Raw genomic sequence first — 22,923 nt, forward strand, 5'->3', positions numbered from 1 at the left:
TTAATTTTCTCCAGGCCACTCAAAATTTTCAATTCCTATTAAAAATTGTATTTTATCTAATTTTGCATGTAAATATATATAGGCAGACAAACAACAAATAGGTAGGTACTAAAATATAATATAACAGTGCATGTATTTTACAGATAAAACTATTAACAAAACTATAAAACCGAAATAAAAATACACAAACCAAAATAATAATAAATCATAATTATTTTTATACCTATAGACTATAATATGTTCTAATAAAATTAAAATAAATATAGTAACTTACAAAGAATAAACTATTTTAGCTTCAGATATAATTATAATAATTGTTTTATTTATAACATTGATTAAATACTTAATCAATGCTTATAATAATAATTTGTTTAATAATTTACTCTTTTCTCCAACAGAGTTTATTATTTCGTCATTGTTAAGTTCGACTAGTGTTTTTTTCTCGATTGCCATTAACATAAAATTTTCTAAGTGTTCGTTGCTCATCGTACTTCTTAATCGGTTTTTTATATACTTCAGTGTTGAAAATGATCTTTCACACGCAACTTGTGTTACGGGTAATGTCAGTAAGAATTGATATGCCAACATCAAAGTTGGATATGTGTTAGAAAATAAACTATATTTAATTAAGGCCTTGTAACAACAAAGAGGACAATTTTGACAACTTTTGCATGGCTTTATTTTATATGAATTTGAATCTTCTTTGTCATCAGAATTTTCACTATCTTCACAATATATCATATTATATTCGTCATTTACTGATTTTTTTAAATATTTCCATGAGCTAGAAAAATGTAATAATTCTTCACATAAACTGCTTTTAATTTGTTCAACATCATTGTTACATTCAATAAATGATTTAAGTTTCAAAGATAATGTAGATAATGCACCTTTCGGTATTCCATTTTTGAATGATTCAAAATTGTTTGGCGATAAAAGAGAAAGATCAAAGTATAATGTATTATTTTTAATAAACCTTGTAGTCATACTTCGTATAATAGCATCAAATACTTTATTATAAACTTCAACTTCAAATTTTTTTGCAGCATTAATTATTGGTTCATCTTTTGTTTCATAAGTAGACATCCTTTTCTTTCTTTGAATACGTTTATTTTCAAACTGATCTTGAATATCACACATTTCTAAATCTTTCTTATTTTTTTCATCTTCAGTATTTTCAATTTCTAAATCAATAATGCGTTGAGCCTTTTCTATAAACTTATCACATGTTATTTTTATATTTTCCATATCTCGTTGGAATTTTTCTATTTGTTTTAAAGTGCCTTCGACCATTTGTTGACATTTTAATAAATCTAAGCCACTTGTTTGTAAATATCTTGATAAGGGACCTGTTATAGAAAATATTTTCATAAACATATGTGCAATGAGGATATTTTCATACTTCAATAATGATGACAATAAACAGTTAGCTTTAGATCGAATATCGGGCTTAAAACCTTCATTATTAGATATTTTAGATAGACAAATAATCAACTCAGTATACAAAGCATCGTCAAATTTATCATAAGTACCAAAAATTCTGTTAAGGGCTGTTTGCTTTGCGGTCCATCTCGTTTCTCCGATGATTTGAAGACGTTTATTTCGAATATTATCGTGATGATTATTACTTATTGACTTCCAAATATTCATACGCTGGTATGATTCTTTAAAAAATACGGCACATGAATTAATGATAGAAAAGAACGTTGCTACTTTAACTGGGTTTTTTGTAGCGTCACATATTACCAAGTTTAAAACGTGGCTATAGCACCAAACATGAACTTGTTCGGGTGCTGTTTTGCTAAGCCAAGACGTAAAACCTTTATACATGCCTTGCATATTAGCTGCGCCATCTGTAGCGTTCCCAATACAACGAGTAATGTTTATGTCTAATGAAAATAATGCAGATTGTAATAACTTCATCATACCTTCCCCTGTAGAATCAGTACAGCACTTAACAGCGACTAATTTTTCATTTATTTCTCCATGTATTACGTACCTTAGTACAATTGAACACTGGTCCATCACCGAGATATCCTGGGTAGTATCAATTAAAACAGAAAACATATCTGATTGTTTTATTTGATTTGAAATAGTAGACTTTATTAATGAAGAGATTGATGTAACTACATTATCTATTGAATAGTGACTTAAAAGAGTAACAAAACTTCCACGCCCTTGAGATCCACGTTTATGCATTTTTTCGCTCGTATTTATAATTTTATTCAAATGTTCATTTAAAACAGCGTCATATTTACTTAATAATATAATCATTTCAAGAAAATTGCCATGATCTAAGATAGGGTCATTGAGTAAATATGCAGCTTCATTATTTTTACTTCGTATACTTAAACCACGTTTTCCAATAACCTTGATAACTTCAATAATTCTCTCAAGTACTGCCCTATTTTTCTTAACTTCTTCTCTTTGTATTCTTTTTTGGTCATTTAATAATAAATTTCCAATATTTTTTTGTTTAACATGCATAAAATAAGCTTCAGAGCATTGCATATGACATTTACTTGCCTCGTGTTCTGAAATACGCTGGTATACATGTTTCCAGTCACTCATACCATTAGTAAATGCATTACTGTCAGTCGAAAAAGCCAAACAAACGGAACAAAATATTTGTTTTGAATGCTCATTGTATGTACACCAATTCCTATTTAATTTGTTGTTACGAAAAAATACCTTTTTACTCGAAAATGGTAAAATTGAATCATCAGACGGTTGTACCGGATGAATTTGAAAAAAATACATTAAATTATGAGAATTTGGTTTCTTAAATTTGTTTAATTCTACGTTTTTTTCTGGATTGATAACCGGAGTGTCATGTTGAAGTTGCATTAGAGCAGAACTACTATTTTTGGAATCTAATATTTTTTCATCGTTAGTAAACTCGTTAATATCTGTTAAATAAAAAGAAAGGGTGGTCAAGTGGGTAACTAACGGAAAACTTTTTACTTTGTTATAACTTAAAATTTATTAAATAATTTATAACTTATATGGTACCTATATAAAAATAATTTTATTTGATAAGCTTACCTTGAGAAGTATGATCCGTTTCAAATGATAAATTATTATGATCAGAGATATTTTCAGAATCCGTTGAAAGTGTAACTGGATTCCGTTTACCAAAATATGAATCTAATTTCATACATTGTTTTCCACTTAACATCAATAACTTTTTACTTTTTTCCCTCTCTCGTTCAGCGCCACCTTTTCTTTTCTTATTATCGCTCATTTTGATGAGAAATATATTAGGTTGAAATGAATATAATATTTATAAACAAAACTTTTTAATACGTATGAAATATAAATGTAGGTACCACTCGCAACGTATTTTATCTAATGACAAAATAACGAAAAAATATACTAATGTACATTTGATTCGATAGTAGCGAGGCGATAAACCGATAAGATATTGTCGTAGACCACAGATGTCCATATTATACATAATAATATAATATAGACAAAAATATAATCCGTGTCGAAGACATAGAAGGCTACAGCGAAAAATATAAACATAGATAGCGTGAACTGAACTGAAGTGGGTATATATGTACATGCGTATATTAGATAGATATAATTATAATTAAATTCGATTTCGTCTTCGTATATAGATAAATAAACTTTTCCATTACTTTACATTATTATTATCTATACTTCAGATAAACGGGTCATTTAGCTTCCAGGCCACCGGGATTTTTCCCGGTATCCCGGTGGGCCACTCCGCCTCTGTATGTACCCGTTGCACTTCCAATCTATTTTTGGGAATGTGCTCAAATGTGTTGTTCTACACAGGTACACCATGTTATAGAATCGAGTGCATCATACTATACAACAAGCATCTCTGTGACTGCTGTATTTTGAGCTTTTACTGCTGCAGTTTAGTGTGGTCTTTGTACTTAAGCTTTCTGTCAATTATAGGAACATATTTTATGATTTTGCTGAGCTTAGGCATCGTTTCATTTAATCTATTTACAGCTATTTTAGTTCTATATATTTGTACCGATTTCTGAACAGCACAGCTTCTATTTTCTCAGCGGATAAACTCAGTTTCGCTTAGAGTATGATAATATCATACGGATCAGGTGGAGGGGAATTTAAAGATTAATCAGTACGTCTAGAATCTTCAATCAGTCTACGTTGTTGAATGCATTTTTAACGTCCAGGCTTATGATTTTCTCCATTCTTTTTATCGCATATTCTGTAAATAGACTTCTCAGAAATCCATACTACCTGTCAGAAATTTCTTTTTTCTTATTAATGTAATTTTGGAATCTGTTGTCTATGAATTCCCCCATCATCATTCCAACGTCATTCAGCAGATAGTGATTTATATGATAATAGGATCCTTTCTGGCTTATGTCCTTTGCAGATAAATGTGAGATGGCCGCACTTTCAGTGTGTTAGAATTTTCTTCTGGCACACGTGATATCCTCATTACACCAGGGGACTGGTCTTATCCGTGGCATTGAGGGCTTCGCTTTAAATGCAAGGCCTACATATTTGGTTAGTTAACCTAAGCCTAGCTCAGATGATGCAATTTTGAGGTTTTAAAGCGCAACTCAGTCCTGAAGTCGAGGAGTAAAGCTGTCTTACCTAGGAAGTTTCGCATATGCAGATCGTAATTATTTTGGTACTAATTTATCCGCGTCTTTAATTTACTCGCAATAACTATTTTGTCATCAGCTTTTTTTTTTAAGGCAAATATCATTATATATGGTAAAAATATATTGCAAATTATAATATTGTTCACATATGTTAAGATAAATTTAATAAACTAAAATGCATTTGAAGAAAAGGACTATACAAATGTCATCCTTATTTAGAATACTTAGAACACAACATTATGACAAAAATTTGTTGAAATTCTTTATCTTTAACTTATTTGTACCATCTAAAAATAATAAAATAAACAATACTCAAACACATTTATGGTAATTTGTTTCACAGATATAAAAAAAAAAAAAACATTTAAATAAAAATAAAATATAATTTTTTTTTATTAAAAATAAATGAGATATCTTATTTGTTAAATATAATTTTTATTAATTTATGATTCTACTAGTATTATTTAGATAAATTAATTTAATGAAAAACTTCATAACATTATGCATTTTAGTGTTGCAGAATATTTATTGAAAGGTCAAACTAAAAATAAAATAAGAATAATTTATTTATATAGGTATATATTTTTTTTCACTGTATTTATATATATATATACTGTGAAATGTTATAATATAGTCTAACAAAGTTATTAATTATTTTATGATTTTAATTTTAGTATAATAAGTTAAGTGTACAACCATATATTAGCTGTATAAATGGTAGGTACCCTAATAATGTATGTTATGAAACTAAGTATTTTAATTTTCATTAATTTAATTTAATTTTAATCATAAATTATCTTTGTAAAATATTGATAATTTTTATATATACATGGGTTCATCCTATTTCTTTAATTAATTAAAGATTTGATTATGTATATGAAAATATACACTTTTAACTGGAAAAAAGTGTTTTATTGTAACCTATTTCACAAAAAAAATTTAGTTATATTATAATGTAAACATATAACATTTCTAACACTTTTTTTATTTTTGGAATTGAAGTATTACTTAAAATCAAAAATTATAAACTTGTGTTAGACACGTCACAATTGTATATTTTTTTATTATATAATATGAAGTCTATTTTGATCATAAAAGGAAGGATCAGATGAAGAAGATGTTCAGTACAATAAATTTTAATTAGGTAATGTTTTAATAATAAATAAATAAATAAATAAATAAATAAAAAGTTGTTATTTTTGATTTACGTAAAACAGATTATCTTAAATGTTTTTTTTTCAAATAGTCTTAGTTACAGGTAAAGTATATTTTTAAAATAATAATATTGCTTTATTTAAATATATTTCCAGTTTTTTTTTTTTTTTTTTACAAAACAGGCTATTTCTTGATATATTATGATTTGCACAAAAATAATATTTAAATACTTAAAAAAAAAAGATTGAGTTTTATTAAGTCTAACTTTGGCAATGTGCTTTAACTTAAATTTTACCTTAGTACATACTAATTTGCTGCAGAATGAATAGAACATAAAACTTCAATATTTTATAATTTTAATCTAATTCCTTGCATATTGTTTTTTTTCTTTTTTAATTTTATTATGTATTTTGCTTTAAATCTATTTAATTAATTATTGCTCCTATATTGTAAATTTTTTAGTTAGCTTCATCTTATATGTCTAAAATTAAAAAAAAAACAATTATAAAGTAAATTAACTATATTAATATGAATTTACCTATATAGTCAAAATATTGTAAATTGTGAACTCATGGACCTCCAACAAACTTGTCCAATAAGACATAATATTGTAGTTCATTATATTTTTGAATAAATAAACAATAACATTAACAATGTGATGGATATTAAAATTTAAAACAGAAAACAAACAAGTAAATTAAATAGTCACTGAATATTAATTATTAGTCAATAGTCAGTCCTTTACTCATAAAGTGTTTTTTCATGGGACTAAAAAAAACCAACAGCTTGCTAATAATTAAAAAGAATAATTAAAATAAATAATAGTTACAGTCATTACAGACATATTCATTAAAGTTATCAAACAATTTTAATCCTTTTAAAATTAAAGAAATAAATATTACTAATATTAGTTCATTAAAATTTAACTATATTAAAAAATAATATGATCTAAATTATTAGGGTGAAGTCTGTTTTGGTAGTCATTTGTCAAATGATCAGTTTTTGAAAATACCCATTTAAAAGGTATAGAAGTTGCAGGAACACTTAAATATTGAGTTGGAATTTATAAAATTCCAGAAATATATTTTTGTGTTGACTCCAAAATTGCAAAGGACATTTATCAAGGTTTAAGTACCTAGAGAACTTCTAAGTTTAATAAAAGCATCAGTAAAGTTGAAAACTCAATGGACAAATTAGTTTTTATTTTTGAGAATACTATTGATCTGTTCCCATAATTAAGTAGGTTTAATGTACATTGGCGATGTAGTAGATACTATGTCTTTATCATGGGTATTTTTCATTATAGTGGACTCCATCGATTAGGTATCTATTTTTTTGCATTATTTACATTTTCAGCTACTACTCCCACACTAATGGTATTTTAAAATGGTGCCATAACAAAAATAAAACTTAAAATACTTAATTCAACCTGTAACTTGAGTAGATGGTTAATTGATTAAGTGTAGAACGAATTAAACTAAAAATGAATTAGCGTATCACCTTACTTGATATTTACCTAGTATATTCACGATTGAATAATAAATATTAATTGATAACACACTAGAATCTATAAAATAGATATATTTCTTTTTCGAATTTGTAATTTTGAATTTCAGAGTTTACTATAATAAGAGTTTAGATTAAATAATAGGAATATCCATTAATTAACACGTGAATCATTAGTTACTTAATATTTCAAGTACTCGTAGCAATATCAAACATTATTATTTAATAGTTTCGACTAATGTATAGAAACATACAATTAGTTTATCATTTGATTACTTATATAACCATTTCAAAATGTGAATCATAATTCATTTGAATGAATTTTCAATTATTTATATTTCAACTAGGTACATTAGTGGCATTTGATTATTTTTTTTCTGATTATTAAAATATTCGATTATTCCCATCACTACTTAGCACTTGCAGGGAGCAGACTCTTTAGTGGTAAAACGTAAAACATTTGAAGTTCGTTTATTACCAATATGATCCGAAGATATTTGTATTAAACATTTATTAATTATTATCATGTAACGATGATATAAAAGAACATCAGATGGTTGAAAAAGTCGATTAGTGATAGGAACATTTTATTTAACATTAAACAGTTTTCAGTTTTGAGTATTTTGGCAAAAAATGATCGTCAAAAAGTTTTTTGTAAAATAAATGTTCTAGATACTTCCGCAAAAATGTGCTTAGGGAATAGTCAATAGTTTCAATATTCGTGCTCATTTGCTTAGACACTTGGAAAGATTTTTACCTCCATCAATATTCGTATAGTTTTTGTTCTTATCAATCCCGTTTGCCATTTATTTAATATGATAGATAATAAAATTGTTATCAAACATGCCAATTGCAGTTATCTGTTATACTTTTTTTCCAGTTTATTGTTTATATATGTCTACCAAAGGATGATGATCAAACTTTATCGAAATTGTACGTTGGAATTTTAAAATTTGATCAACGTTAATCGAATTACATCATGAACCAAACACTGAGGCATCTGACTTTCGTTGGGCGAGCGTTCGCGAACAATCATTTACGTCGGAATACATTTGCTCAAATCTGGCCGGCGTTTACGTCTTCGTCAGCACTTTATTCACACGTGAACTCGGAAAATCATAACGCTCACAACATACTGGTCAAAGATCCTGGATATCGCGCTACGGTTGTCAATCCAGATGCGCTCGCTATCAACTGGCCAACAGCAATTACTGCTCAGCAGTTCCACACGCTCATCAACCAAGATTTTAGTGTTAGGACTAGTGATGAGATGTACAAAGACTTTACAGCGATCAGCTTGTACATTGTGGGCAAAGACTGCCTACTGACTGATACAGTGTATGATGGTCTCAGGGATCGCCTGATTTGTGTCTTGCCACAGATGACTGACGAGCAGCTGTTGTCCATACTTGCTCTTATACCATTGTGGAACACCAAAGATGCCAAGAATCCTGTCTATTATCGTCTGTGGTCTGAGTTTGATCGGCAGTGCATTGAAAGGCATAGGCGTTGGACTCTTAACAAGCTTTTGCTGTTCATGGACCACTGGTACTTAATGAGACTGTCTAGATTGAGCAACTTTGTTTGGATGGGTGTCAGGAAGCTAGCACGTAAGCCATCAAGGTAAAATACATTGATAACAAATTTGGTATTCTCAAATAAAATGTTGTTCATTAGTAATTATTTAAAATATGTATTATAATGATCAATTTATGACAATTCAATTTATTATAAATAGAACTCTTAATAGGTATATTATGCTAGACCAGCAGCTCTTGAATTTTTTTGACTCACACATTCCCAAAAATCAAAATAAATTAATCATTCCTTTGAATAAATGAGATTATATAACAGGGGTGGCCACTAACCTTAACTTTGGGAGCCGCAAATTTATAAAGCTAATTTGAGGCGAGCCACATTGTAAAGTGATATTTATGAAATTAAGACACATTTTTGGCTATACATACTAAATGCACCGCCACCGTGCCAATCTATACCTAATAATGACTGTAATGATAACAAAATCGATGGTAATAAAAATGCTATCTAACGTTTCTAACAATTCAAACAAATTTTATATTTATTAATTTTAGTCTAAATTTAGTTCAAGAGTCGCACGAAACTAAGAGTCTCATGCGGCTCGCGAGCCTTGTTGTGGCCATCCCATTATATAATATGTAGATACATTATAATTAGTTGTAAATTATTTACTATATTTTTAATATTTCAGGTTGACTCCCAAGCAATTAGTTCAGATGATGTTTTATGCTAACACAAGTAGAAAGTTTTTGCCAACATTACCTATGTATGATATTGAACAAGAAATATGTTCTTATTACAATGACTTTAGTATTAGAGAATTGGGTATAGTATCTTTAGGATTCTTTAAGACACAAACACCTATACGTAATCAGGAGCTTGTAAAAAATCTGTACAACTCTGTAATTAAAGATATTTCAAACATTAATAGCATAGAATTGGCTGCATTTTTAAAGGTACTTAAGTATTTCTTAATGATTTAATTAAGAATCCTATACTCTATCTAATAAAAAAATATGTACCGTTACCCAAAAAAAATTTAGCTGTAGGGTTTTTAAAAATTGGTATTGGTGCAGTAGTATGTTATCTTTAGCATTATGTATGCATCACAATCCTATCCTAAAATATCTCTATTTCTTTAATTTTTATAAAAACATGATTTTTTTCTTGAAAACCATAAAAAAAAATATTTATTAACAAAATAAATTATAATTCTTTTTTTTCATATTTAAATATATTTAATAAAATCTATTTTAAATTAACTCAGTACAATTTTAAAACTAAAATGTTAATTATTATTCCAACAGAAGACGCATAAATTATATACTAGTACAGGAATTTATTTAATAACTTAACTATGTTTTCAAAGACATTTGTGTTTTGATTATCTTGACTTATATAAGTATTATTTACTAATTTATTAGTTATTATTCATTAAAGCTATGAATTTTTAATGTACTAAATTAAAAATTAAAATTAAAATATACTTGCACATATGAACATATGTTGGAAAAATGCAGTTATACCAAATAAACTTGACTTAAATTTACAACTATTTTTATATAATTTATTTATTTTTATTTGAATAGTAGTGTTAATTAATATTTTTTAAGCATTAACAATGTATTTAAAATTTTAAACAAATTTATGTTAGGAACTAAATTCAATTTATGGAAAATATTTTTAACATTTGAAATTGATAATATTTTTTTATTTAATAATGATAATAGTAAATAAAACCCCAATTTTATGAAAAATATATAAATTTAAAATTAAAATTAAAATTTATAAAGAAATTCATCAATATGCAAAAATATTAAATTTACATTAATTTGTTATTATAAATATTGCATTTTTCTAAATAAATTTTTATTTTTATATAGATATTTAGGTATTGCTCAAAGCACCAGAATGCAGATTATATGTACAAATTAATGGATGCTCTAATAAATAAAGTTGATGAAGTAAATTTAGTATGCTGTGTACATATGGCTCTATTGGGTACTAATTTGTTGATTAAACATGAAAACCTATTGAAAAAAATATCGCAACGCATAGTTGATGAAATATCTCTAACAAGAATTAAGGTAATGAAGAAATAAAACAATACATTTTATTTAAATAAATAAATATAATAATTTTTTTTTTAAGGATTTAGAAAGGATAACTTTGGCTTTAACTATGTTGAATTGTAATCCGCAAACAACGCCATGTATATTTAAGATGATTGTTAAGGAACTTCAAAGCGATACAAGAAATGTTGAATTTGAAGAACACACTAGATGTTATATTTATACTTTGTCATACTTAGCTCTGAAAAATATTTACCCCTATGATTGTATTTCAAAAGCTTTAAAGATTGAAACACTAAATAAATGTTTTGGTAAGTTACAAAAAAATAGGTATGTATAAAGTACTTATATACTAGGAATCTTCAATAATATTGTTTTATTTTTTCAATATTAATTTTATTTTTAAAAAAAAAAGTAACAATATTTCTATCACTAACAAATAGCATTTTTCTTGAATATAAAGTTTTTAACATTTAAATCAGTTAGTTCCAGAATTCACTAAATGCATTTTCTACTGTTACTATCACTAATTTATATTTTATATTGTAAAATAATTAATAATTTTTAATTTTTCAAAGATTTATAATCAAAAAAAAAAAAATACCTCAATAATAATATTGTATCATATTACTTAATACTTACTTAAATTTGTTTTTTTATCCTTAAAATTAAGAAATTTAAGACTAATACAAGACATTTATCTTACCTAGCATCAATCTAGTTCTTATTTGAGAAATACTATGCTAAACTTTGCTGGAAAGACATTCACTCTGAACACGTTTAGTGAGAACATTTAAATTGAGTTACTTTTTTCCAACTTGTCAATAACAGACAATTTGTATGTATTAGTTTTCTATCAATTTTTTTTTGGAATTCTTTTCGACTGTTTGTACAGTTTTAGCTGCTGTAAATTACACACCTGATACATTTTTATGCTCATCATAGTTGTTGAAATCATTGTTTTTGTCATTACTTTTTACAAGTAAATAATGTCTATATTTTTACATCTTGGTGTATTAATGTATCTTTCTTTCTTCAGTAAGTTGTTCTGATATGGAATGCTATTTTTTATTTTCATCGATATGGTTCAGATCTGAATTTTATAATAATCCTTCTAGTATTTTTTATGTATTTTCATTTTCTTCAACCTATAAACATTTTAAATTATAATAACATGAATTCAAAGCAGTGATTTGTGTTTAATATCTCCCTCATAGTTTTTTTATATTTTAAGATCAGAACTAATAATTGATTCTAAATTTTTTATAATAAATAATACTGTCTGTGTGTTTATATTCAACAGAAATTTTTAATTTTTTCAATAACCTCTTAATATTAGATAACATATTTATCAACATTAAAAATTATGGTAGGTTTTGGTTAATTTTTAAAATCTTCAAAATATTTATCAAATCATTTATTTTTTTTTTAATTATTGTTATTGTTATATATTAGTCTTAGGTCAAGCTCTCAAATAATTATTCACAGCTTTATGTTTCTTTGTTTCACTTAACATCATTTTATATGTAAGGTTCCACCTTGTAACACAATTTTGTACCAATTTGTAGGAATTTAAAGTTTGTTCTGTTATGCCTGATTGTGTTGAGCCACTATATTTCAAAGAAAATGGCCAACTATTTATGTAGATTAATGAGTAGTTAGTTCCTAACTCAATTGTTATATAAATCAGACTTTAATAAACAGTTGTATGCTATGAGCTGAACTTTTGACCATATTTACTTGTCCCAATTCTTGAGTAGTATTAATATTTCACACACTATTATATAGATTCTGTTATCAATTCTCCAAATATCCTTCTTAATTGCATTAAGATTATTAATAATATAAACATACAAGACTCTTCAATATTAATTATTTCTAATCCTGTAAATTTTAAATCCTAAATTTTAATAAAATAACATGTAACTTCTAAATAGCTATTAACGGTTTGTGATATCCAAAAATTACTTTATAAACAAATATTTTGTGTAATGTCAGCTACAAGAAAACACATAATTTGTGTCTAATGATTATAAATCATTATGATAATATGGTATATTTCATCTTAAATATTCGAATAATATTGTAAATAAATTCTATTTTGTCACAAAATTGAATTTTATTATCAATATTTTTAGTTAATTAATGCTTATATTTCTTAAAAAAAAGTTGAAAATTTATAATATTGATGTTGTTGAAGATCCCTAATATATATAATGTATGGTATAATTTAAATTATTGACAATACATTTTAGATTGTTATTAAAAATGACAAATACTTTAGATACTCTGTTATGTTGTTGTATATTATACATAATGAATTAGTATCTTAATCTATCTAATTAATTTTACTTAAATTATTTCTGAATTAAAATACATAAAAACTAAACTAAAAATGTTTAATAAAATAAAATGTAGCATACACATTTTAATAATTTAAACCTTGTTCAAAATATTTTAATAAATATAACAACAACTAATTATGAGTATAACTGTTAAAAGAAAACACTATATTTTATTATAAATTGAACAAAAATTGTGCCAGTAGTTATCTTCTATTTTTATTTTTCTTACTTTTTATTTCATATTAATTTCTGAGGTCAAATACTCATTATTTGCTATTAAAATGAATTGATTTTTTTATATTATTGACTGTATTGACCAAAAGTAAAATTATTGATTACACTTTACCAATTAAAATTAAGTATTATTATACAAAAAATGTACTTAAGTTACTGATTCATAGCAATAATTCATAAATATATGTAAATTATATGTTTTATTATTTTGAGTTTAGCTTAATTCAGTATCAATAGCATAATAATAATATTATTTTATAATTACAAACATTGTTATTTTGTTAAGTAGCTTAAATAAATTATGTTAAATAATAAGTTATATTTTTAGGAAAAAGATTATCCAAATTTAATATAACACGTGATATTGTAAGTTTAAACAATAGTGTGCTATTAGAATGTCCCGACTATTCTGGTTCATTATTACCAGTTACATTAAATGAATCTTGCAATGAAGTAAGTTATCTATTTTTATCCATATAATTTTAAGTGTAATTAAAATGATATATATACTTGTATAAGTAATACTTAATTATTTCTTTTATTATTAAAATAAATAATATCTTTTTGGACGGTGTTATTGTATCTACATTGAAAAAAGTTTTGAAATTAAATTACCAGATAACTTTATTTTTATTCAAAATTATTTTATAAGATATTAATATATTTTGTTTTTTTTTTTTGAGAAATTCGAAAATGTTTTGAATAGTATCATAAGTTAATAATTATAATAATGTATAATTATATATTTATCTTAAGAATAGTTAAATATTATTAGTATTATATTTAAACGGAGTACGTTATCTAGTTTAAAAATTAAAATATCAAAAAAATTCAGTGGTAAAATTATACTTCTGATTTGAAAAATTGCTTAAATATTTATGATGTAGAAAACTAATTTATTAAATTTGAAATAATATCAAAAATATTATTAATACATATTTTTGACAAAATAAGTCTATCATAAAATCATGATCTGAATGAATTGTAATTTAAAATATTGATTATCTTACAAAGTTTATGATAGATAATTATTAAATATTTTATTTATTTATTACAAATATAATTTTGTAAATGTCTAAAAAAATAAAAAAAATATATCCAAACTACAAATATATAACTCATGTGGAAATTGTAATATCTTAAATTTAGAAAACTTTAATAATCTTGCTACTGGATAGGTATTTATAAATTAATAAAGTTATCAAAATTAATCATGAAAAATGGTATGATGAATTTTAACAAACAAATTTTTCATAGTCAAATTACATTTTTTGTTAGTCAATAAAACATCATTTTAATCCTTAAGTATTTAAAAATTCAGTATAAATATTTTTATAATTTATCTTCATAATAATAAATAATTATAATTTTTTGTTTGCTTTGATTAAACACAGATCCCAATATTTTCTATATTTAGTACTTAAAAATAATAAATTAAAATATAACTTTTTAATTTTATTGTATTTTATATTTTAGCATTTAGCATGGCATATACCTACTTCAAATACTTTGACTAAATTAAGTACAAATGACAAAAACTTTATTAAATTGTACAAGGAGCTTCTAAGTCTATTCAAAAACGAGTCCTATTTACATGTGTGTTACCCTCTTCCTCATCATCCAAAATCTGGTAATTGTTGTGTTTATTTAATTTCTAATTAAATTTTTAAAATTTTATTCTTTTTCCATTATTGTATTTCTAGATATAATATTTTGCATCAATACTAATGGTGAACCAGTGCCAATTCCTGAAACAATGAAAAATAGAATTGTATTCAATGATTTTAAAAAACCACCAGAACTAGGAAAATGGTTTGCTATAATGTCTCTTGTAAGAAATTCAGTACTCTATTATAGCAATGAATACAATGGTTTAACATTATGTAAAATCAGACAACTTAAGAAACTTGGTTATGAACCAATAGTGGTAAAAAAATTTGTATACATAATTGTTTAGTATTATGATTTTAAAAATCTAATTTTGCATTTATATTAAAGTATTTTTTTCTTAACAGAACACTTTAGAGCACTGAAATTAAAATACAAATTATTTTAATTTATTTACTATTTTGTTTCTAATTATATCTTGTCTATTTAATGATCAATATTTTCATTAATGTTAAAATTAACATCTTCTGAGAACCACCATGTATGCATTACAATGGGTATTAATTAATTTTTTAAAAATTTTGAATGTATAATAAATTATTCATAAAAATTGTATTTTTAAGTCTTAACATTAAGTTCTTAACAAAATATAAAATAATTCTTGTACCGTCATATTGCTTTAGCAATTTATTTTACAATATAATTATTTTAGGAATGAAATGAATAATTTAAAAAATACCATATACATTGTTTAATGCACAAACCCTAATTAATATTATTATACCCCCGTTGTCAGTGTATTAATATTAATAATCAAGCAGTATTATAATTTTGTATACATCCTAAATAATTTTATAATTTTATAATTTTGATTATTTGTTTTGCAGTTTACTGTTAAAGAGTTGGGAACTGATTATGATTTTCAAACATTAATATCAAACAAATTTAAGAGCCATGGAATAACTTTTGATTGAAAATACATACTGCTTAGTTTTTATTTATATTTAAAATATAAATATTTATAATAAGTTATTAATTAGTCATTATAGACAATTATTGCTATGTAACTTTCTATTATATTTTTTTTAGTTATAAATATAATTTGTTAAATAAATCAGTTATAGCATAATTATTAAATATTATAAAAATAACTATCTCTAGTTATTATTTTTATGATTTTGTAAATTGATGCTAAGTAATCAAAATGGTTCTTTGCAAATGTAACATTTATAGTACCTAATTAGGCATTGATTTTATTATTTAATAATTTTACTAGTTTCTGAAACATATAAATGCATTTTTAAAATTATCAATTGTTGATAAATAAAATTTAAAAACATGTTCATCATAATTAATGTGCATGCATATGTGAGAATTTATACAGTTTCCTGATGAGGTTAAAGCACAATTACTGCAGAAACTAACATTAATATAAATTTTCTTAACATCCTCAGCTTTATCATAGTAAACATAGTAAATTGCCTATATATTACCCCTTAGAATATGACCAAATAGAACCACCTCAACAAAGTATTTCAAATTTTCTTTAGTAATTTACTGAAAATTGTATTATTTTAATGTATTATTGTACTTAATAATTATATAACTTTTAAAAGTAAACTTATTTTGACATTTTAAATGCAATAATTTTATTAAATTTATATACTCGTATATTTTTGATTAAAAAGTGTTACACCTAAATAACAAACTAAAATACTTATAAATTATCAGCAATAAAATACATTAACTAAAAACTGACTATGATTTTTAAAAGAAAAGTTTTTTATTCATTCAATTAAGTTAAGTAAAAATTAGTTGATCGATAATTCATTGAGGCTGATAAACTGTTTAAAAATGTATTATATCTGTAACATTGGAATCTTTTTGATTAGATCTGATGCAGATCCTTAATATTATTTCCCCTTATTATTAATATTTATATTTATATGAGTATTTTATTGTAGGATGTCTTGGACTGTCATTGCATTTATCATTTGAAATCCAATGAAAATATTTATTATGTTTGGATGATAAATTTACTTTAGATGTTAGAACTTGTTATTCTATTTTTTCACAATATAATTCATCTAAGTATTCTAAATCGTTTAGACACTCGAAATGCGGATTTTCAATTTCTCTTCCGTGTGTGTATGTGGTAAGGGGGAAACCATAAAATATAGTATGTATTTCAAAGACATTATTGTACTAATAAAATCGATTCTTTTATTTTTGCAAAGTTCGGTCAATAGAACATCAATGCATCAATGGTTTAACAGTTTGCATCCATATGTATCTATATCATTGCTAAGTTGTGCAATCTAGTTTGAATATAAAACCGAGATACAAGATACATTTGTATCTAAGATATTTGTATCGAAGGACGAAGATACTGACCAACCCTGTCAATAGGAAATATATGATCTCATAAAGCTTCTTGATGTACAATATAATAAAAAGAATTAATTCGTGTTTCAAATTTTGCCTTAAAATAGCAATAATTCTTTAACACTTACCGTTTTACCAATAACGTTTGGCGATCCATCCATACTGTGGACGTAGTATTATATCGCACTATTAAGATGAGTTGAGCACTTGTACGATATCTTATAAGTCACATAACTCTCGTTTGCAAAGGAAAATACAGACGATAACCATATAACTGTCGTTGAGTTACATTTTCGACCGTTCTAATAATTCTATCATTAACAATTATTTTAGACACTGAAATTTCCTCTGATTATTTCTGTTTTATTTTTAAATGTCAACAAAATATATCCAGACATGTGTAAAAAATGTTTTTTTTTTTTATAAATTCATTGATTCTAAACGGTTTTCAAGAAAAACAACTGCAGTTAAATTAGTCTAAAAATATAAACGTTCCATAATATAAATAAATTAAAATGTCGAAGTTGATACGTATCCAAAAGAACTGCTTATAACTTTGGAATCACAGGTTGTCGACCTTTTTTGTATATAGAGTTTGATTCACATAGGTATCTACGTATTGTTAATTTCATTAAATTGTACAGGTTTATTCGTAAATCGTAATGTATCATAAAATATGAACATGAGTTATCAGATGATGTTTAAGTATTATTATCAATACATTAATACTTGAATTAGATAAAAATGTAGAAAAATACATTAAATAATCTTTTTCATGAATCATTTTGACTGGTTAATCAAATAATATAGGTACATTGATTTACTTCCGCAGAATAAAATATAATACATACATTGTTACATTGATTTATTTCTTAAGATTAGAAAGGTTATGTAATATTTTACTTAAAAAGTGTATTTTCATCGAAAAAAGTGAAAATTAAAAATCAAATGTCAAAAGTTTATATATAATATACCAAAACCATGGTTTTTACAATAATACCAAAGTTATGAATAATTAAAAAAATATATATTATATTTTTAATTAACTATCAATTTCTTTTACAATATGTATACATTGGAAAATTGGTAAAATTGTATAAATTTAAATCCAGCAAAACTTCAATTATCCGGGCATCAACTGGATAACTGCAACATTTTTGAAAAAAAAAAAAATACATTTTTATTTTATATTTTAAAATTTAAATTAATTTTATTTCGTACGTTTAACAATATTTATTTATTTTATCATATTATATTTATTGTTCATTAGTTTTATTTTTAATTATATAAAACATTTAAATTCATGTTCATTTTATACTTTTAAATTGTTTATCCGTACAAATCGATTATCCGCGTCTCTCTTGATCCTAATTATTGCGGAAAATGGACGTTCTATTGACCATTATATTACTCTTCAAAAGTTCAAAAGCTATTAAAACACTTAATCTTTGAACAACATTACAATAAAGATAAAATTTATTACATTAAGTAAAATATAATATTAATAACTGTATAAATTAAAAAATAATATTTTTTATCGTTTCAATTGAGAAATTTAAATACGTAATTTAAAATTTTATAAAAGTTTCAAAAGATTAATCAAACTATATAAATGCTTAATTCAAACTGCTCAGTTAGAGAAAATAGCTTGAAGGAAGAGAGAAAAAAATGTATATTAAATGAAAACTATAACAATTAAATCTGTATTAGTAAGATAAATTTGAAGATTCTTATTCGCATTTAAAAGACTTAACCATTTTACTTCATTTTTCAATTACATTTTGTTGTTTTAAATAATGTTTTATTGTCAAGTTATATAAAATAATAAATCATTTTTTAATTTTTTAAATAAATGCAATTTGTATATTTTGTATATTGATAATTTAATATTTTAATTTATATAATCTATTATACCTTAATCATTCCGTTTCCTGATTTGGATACGAGGTACTTTTAGTGACTTAGCACAGTAAATATAAATAATAAGGAATAGTTTCTAATTTAACCATTTACATGAAAAGTAAAATATGCTTAGGGCTGAATAAGCAAAATTGAAATTATGGAAATGATATGCTACAAAATGTTTTCATAACAACTACCAATATATAGTATTATTACCTATATCATTTCGTTCCCAGTTTTGAATACGAAGTACAATAATTATTTGTTTTTGGAATTGTTGAGGGCTATATATTGGCATGGGAGATATTAAAGACCTATTGTGATGTGAGAAAATATCTTAAAAATATTGTGAAGATAATTTATAACCAACAATCTGACGTTTACTGTAGGTCTAGTAAAATATAGTAAAATAATAGTAAAATTATTAAATTAATTTAGGCATACACAAGCAAATCGAATTTGGTACGATTACTAAATTCTATATTGTAGATTTACTACACTTTGAATTACTTGAATATTATTCGATTGTACCTCCAAAAATGTAAAAAATAATAATAATAATGATGATAACTTTTTTTTTTACTTTTAAACTAAACATGCATAAGATAGACAGCAAACATAAATTTGAATAAGACAAATTAACTAAAACAAATAATGTTTTATGTTAAAATTTCTGTAATATTTGATCAATGATAATTGTTTGATATTAAATAGACATATTATGTTATGAAACATTCATTTTAATTTGCAGCCATCAGTTTATTCTTTCATCAATCTGAAATCTGAATACAACCTCTAGTTTGTCTGTAATAAATTGACCGGCTTTTAAATTGTGGAACACTTATTCATGTTATACTCTATTACTTACTAGTAGACTATGAAAACCAAATCTGAATATTAGCGCCAAGCATAGAAAATCCATCTGTGAATAAATCTTGTATCCAAAAATTTTAAACTTATTCAACTGAAAAATTATATTTATATTTCTTGTTAATTCTTTAATTGTCACGAAACCATAAAAAACGTAGACATTATTGGGCAAGAGTGTGAATTATGTCTATCGGAAATTGTAATAGATAATACTATAATTTATAAAAAAAAAAATACATAATGCTATAATATACTAAATAACAAAAAATCAACACTACTAAGACTGATGGGAATAAGTACTAGAAAACAGACTAATGAATCTATTAGGATTATATTGAGAAGGAATTGGTAATGTGATTGAGTATTAACAGGCTATGACTAGAGTTAAGATTTGTATTACCTACCTTAAGAACTCAAAAAATGCATGCAATTATTAAAAAAAAAAATATCAAAATATGCCTTTAAATAAATCAAATATGACATTAATAAATACGATCAATTTTTGAAAATTATTTTTATATTATTAAACAAATGTGAAAAAAGATTTATAAAATTGTTTATGCTATTAAGGCTATATTATTTTGAGGTTTTCAAACAGGAACTATTATCTTGTCTGTTTCACTTTTAATTTAATTCTAAAAAAAATTTAATTTAGTTAAAAATAATATTAATACTATCATTGTAATTTTGTGCATGCTATCTGAATTAATTTTTAACAATAAAACTTTTTTTGAAATTTTTGAACAGAAACTTGAGTCGGTTGTCGGATAATTCATTTTTATAGATTGAAAAATTACATTCAACATCAATGGATATAGCCGAAGTTATAGATGCATATTGAAAATATACAAAGTAATCTGCTGCATAGATTAAAGATACTAGTATATTTAATATATTAAATTATATTATATTATTTTATTATTATTATATTATTATATTTAATATACATTTTTTTAGTATATTTAATCTATGATCTAGTAAACTGTTTGTTAAAGTTATTTTTTTCATCAAAAATTTCGCTAATTTTAAATACTTTTTTTATATTCATGTTATTGCTCAAAACAAAGTTCCTTTAATTTGTAATAACTCTCTAACATCGTTTGGTGTATTTTCCAATAATTTTTTAACTTTCTTCGTTATTTTAATAGACTCAGTTTATATCCATTTGTTTCTAATCGTATTATTTCCATTGGTAAAAAGTCGAAATTAATCTTACTTTAAATTAAATTAATTTTTCAAAAAGGTTTTAAGTACTTTTTAGAGAAACTGCGTCTTAACAATTTAATCCAAAAATAATGGAATTTCTATTACCTATTAGTAGTATGTTTACAAAAACATCTTTAAAATCTTGTATCTTGAAAGTTATCATATGGTACCTTCAATATAAATTACAGTCGAACTTGTTTATTTTGAAATCATCAATACCTTGAACTTTTTCTCCGGCCCCAAAAATTTCCTATTTAAAAAATGTAAAAAAATCTTGTTTAACTCGAATATTTTCGTAGATAACTCGAAGTTTTGAGTTTTATTAATATTATTAAATTGTGATATTTCCCTCGTGTACCTATGTATATATTTTAAAATCGAAAATATGGTCATTACACATTAGTGTTATCGTTATCGATAAATGGTTTAAAAAGGATTCGTTACAAACGCTGTGATCAACAGCAAAATTCAAATAAAAATATATACCTTTTTGAAATAATTTTCTAACCTCATTTTTATTTATACATAGATATATACATACATTACCTCTTTAAAATTACATATACATAGTTAGCTACGTCTCGGCGTAACTATCACCAATGTTAATGCTCATTAATGTATATACAGTATATAATAGATATAATTTCTATCTTACTAATTATTCTATGTAAATAATTATCATGTTCAAATTGTTAAAAAAAATAATTGTACCATTGTAATTATCAATAGATGTAGATAGCCACATCTTAAGAACATCTTATTTTATCTAAATAAAAAAAAAAAAACATACATAATTCATATATAAATACACAGTAAATATTTTTATTACATTACATTATTCATAATAAATATATAGAAATTAATATATTTTGTACAGTTTTAAAAATTTTCAATTTGGATAACTCGAACATTTTCTGGTACCTTTAACTTCGAGTTAACCAAGTTCGACTGTATATAAGTTATATACGTATCCATGTATTTCCGAGGTTTATTTTATTAAAATTATGTTACACGTGTACAATTTATCAACTTAGTTTACTATTCCTTTACTAAGGCTAAATTTAATCTAAAAAGTATCCGTTAGTAAAAGCGTAATTATATGTTAAGGAAAAATATATCTATACGAACATTTTATACATGAACAACAATTATTGACATTTAAACATTAAGATTTAACCCTGATATATAGGTATTCTAAGTATAAACGTGCACAGTCAAAATTTTATTTTATTTACTATCACAAATAAAAATATTAAACCACTAAATATAATAAAATTTTTTAACATTTACGAATTGTGTTTTAATTATTACAGGAAATTCGATTTATAAACTTATGGATAATGCTAAGAGAGAAGTTTAGGGACCAGATGGAGTAATAAAAAAATAGACAAAGTGCCTAGTAAAATATAGTAAAGTTAATGTCTATAGCTAAATAAAAAAATGTGTTACAGTAAAATTAATAATTTAATTTTTTTTATAGTAGGT

General features: G+C 24.3%; 2 protein-coding genes across 2 annotated transcripts; one reads left to right on the top strand and one right to left on the bottom strand.

The window, feature by feature from the left end:
• On the bottom strand, window positions 1-3,244 carry LOC112593893. Its single transcript, XM_025338479.1, has 5 exons — window positions 3,046-3,244; window positions 2,259-2,909; window positions 810-2,135; window positions 384-725; window positions 1-35 (listed from the first exon to the last, which is right to left on the bottom strand). The coding sequence occupies exons 1-5, from the start codon at window positions 3,242-3,244 to the stop codon at window positions 1-3; spliced, it is 2,553 nt and encodes an 850-aa protein (XP_025194264.1).
• A 4,897-nt stretch (window positions 3,245-8,141) lies between these two features.
• On the top strand, window positions 8,142-16,058 carry LOC112593889 (FAST kinase domain-containing protein 5, mitochondrial). The gene is made up of 8 exons (XM_025338476.1): window positions 8,142-8,900; window positions 9,508-9,772; window positions 10,700-10,903; window positions 10,968-11,199; window positions 13,796-13,920; window positions 14,944-15,097; window positions 15,171-15,394; window positions 15,963-16,058. The coding sequence occupies exons 1-8, from the start codon at window positions 8,257-8,259 to the stop codon at window positions 16,047-16,049; spliced, it is 1,935 nt and encodes a 644-aa protein (XP_025194261.1). The 5' UTR covers window positions 8,142-8,256; the 3' UTR covers window positions 16,050-16,058.
• Window positions 16,059-22,923: the final 6,865 nt, after the last annotated feature.

This window comes from Melanaphis sacchari, unplaced genomic scaffold (genome assembly GCF_002803265.2).
Source record: "Melanaphis sacchari strain LSU unplaced genomic scaffold, SCAv2.0 Contig212_pilon_pilon, whole genome shotgun sequence".
Taxonomy (NCBI): Eukaryota; Metazoa; Arthropoda; class Insecta; order Hemiptera; family Aphididae; genus Melanaphis; species Melanaphis sacchari.

Bases quoted from the DNA above. Each gene is read 5' to 3' on its own strand.
- LOC112593893 (XM_025338479.1), bottom strand. From the start codon at position 3,244: ATGAGCGATAATAAGAAAAGAAAAGGTGGCGCTGAACGAGAGAGGGAA. The intron at 2,910-3,045 runs GTAAGCTTATCA...TTTATTTAACAG, and splicing joins AACGGATCATACTTCTCAAG to ATATTAACGAGTTTACTAAC. The intron at 2,136-2,258 runs GTAAATATGACG...ACTATTCAATAG, and splicing joins TGAAATGATTATATTATTAA to ATAATGTAGTTACATCAATC.
- LOC112593889 (XM_025338476.1), top strand. From the start codon at position 8,257: ATGAACCAAACACTGAGGCATCTGACTTTCGTTGGGCGAGCGTTCGCG. The intron at 8,901-9,507 runs GTAAAATACATT...TTAATATTTCAG, and splicing joins CTAGCACGTAAGCCATCAAG to GTTGACTCCCAAGCAATTAG. The intron at 11,200-13,795 runs GTAAGTTACAAA...TTATATTTTTAG, and splicing joins AACACTAAATAAATGTTTTG to GAAAAAGATTATCCAAATTT.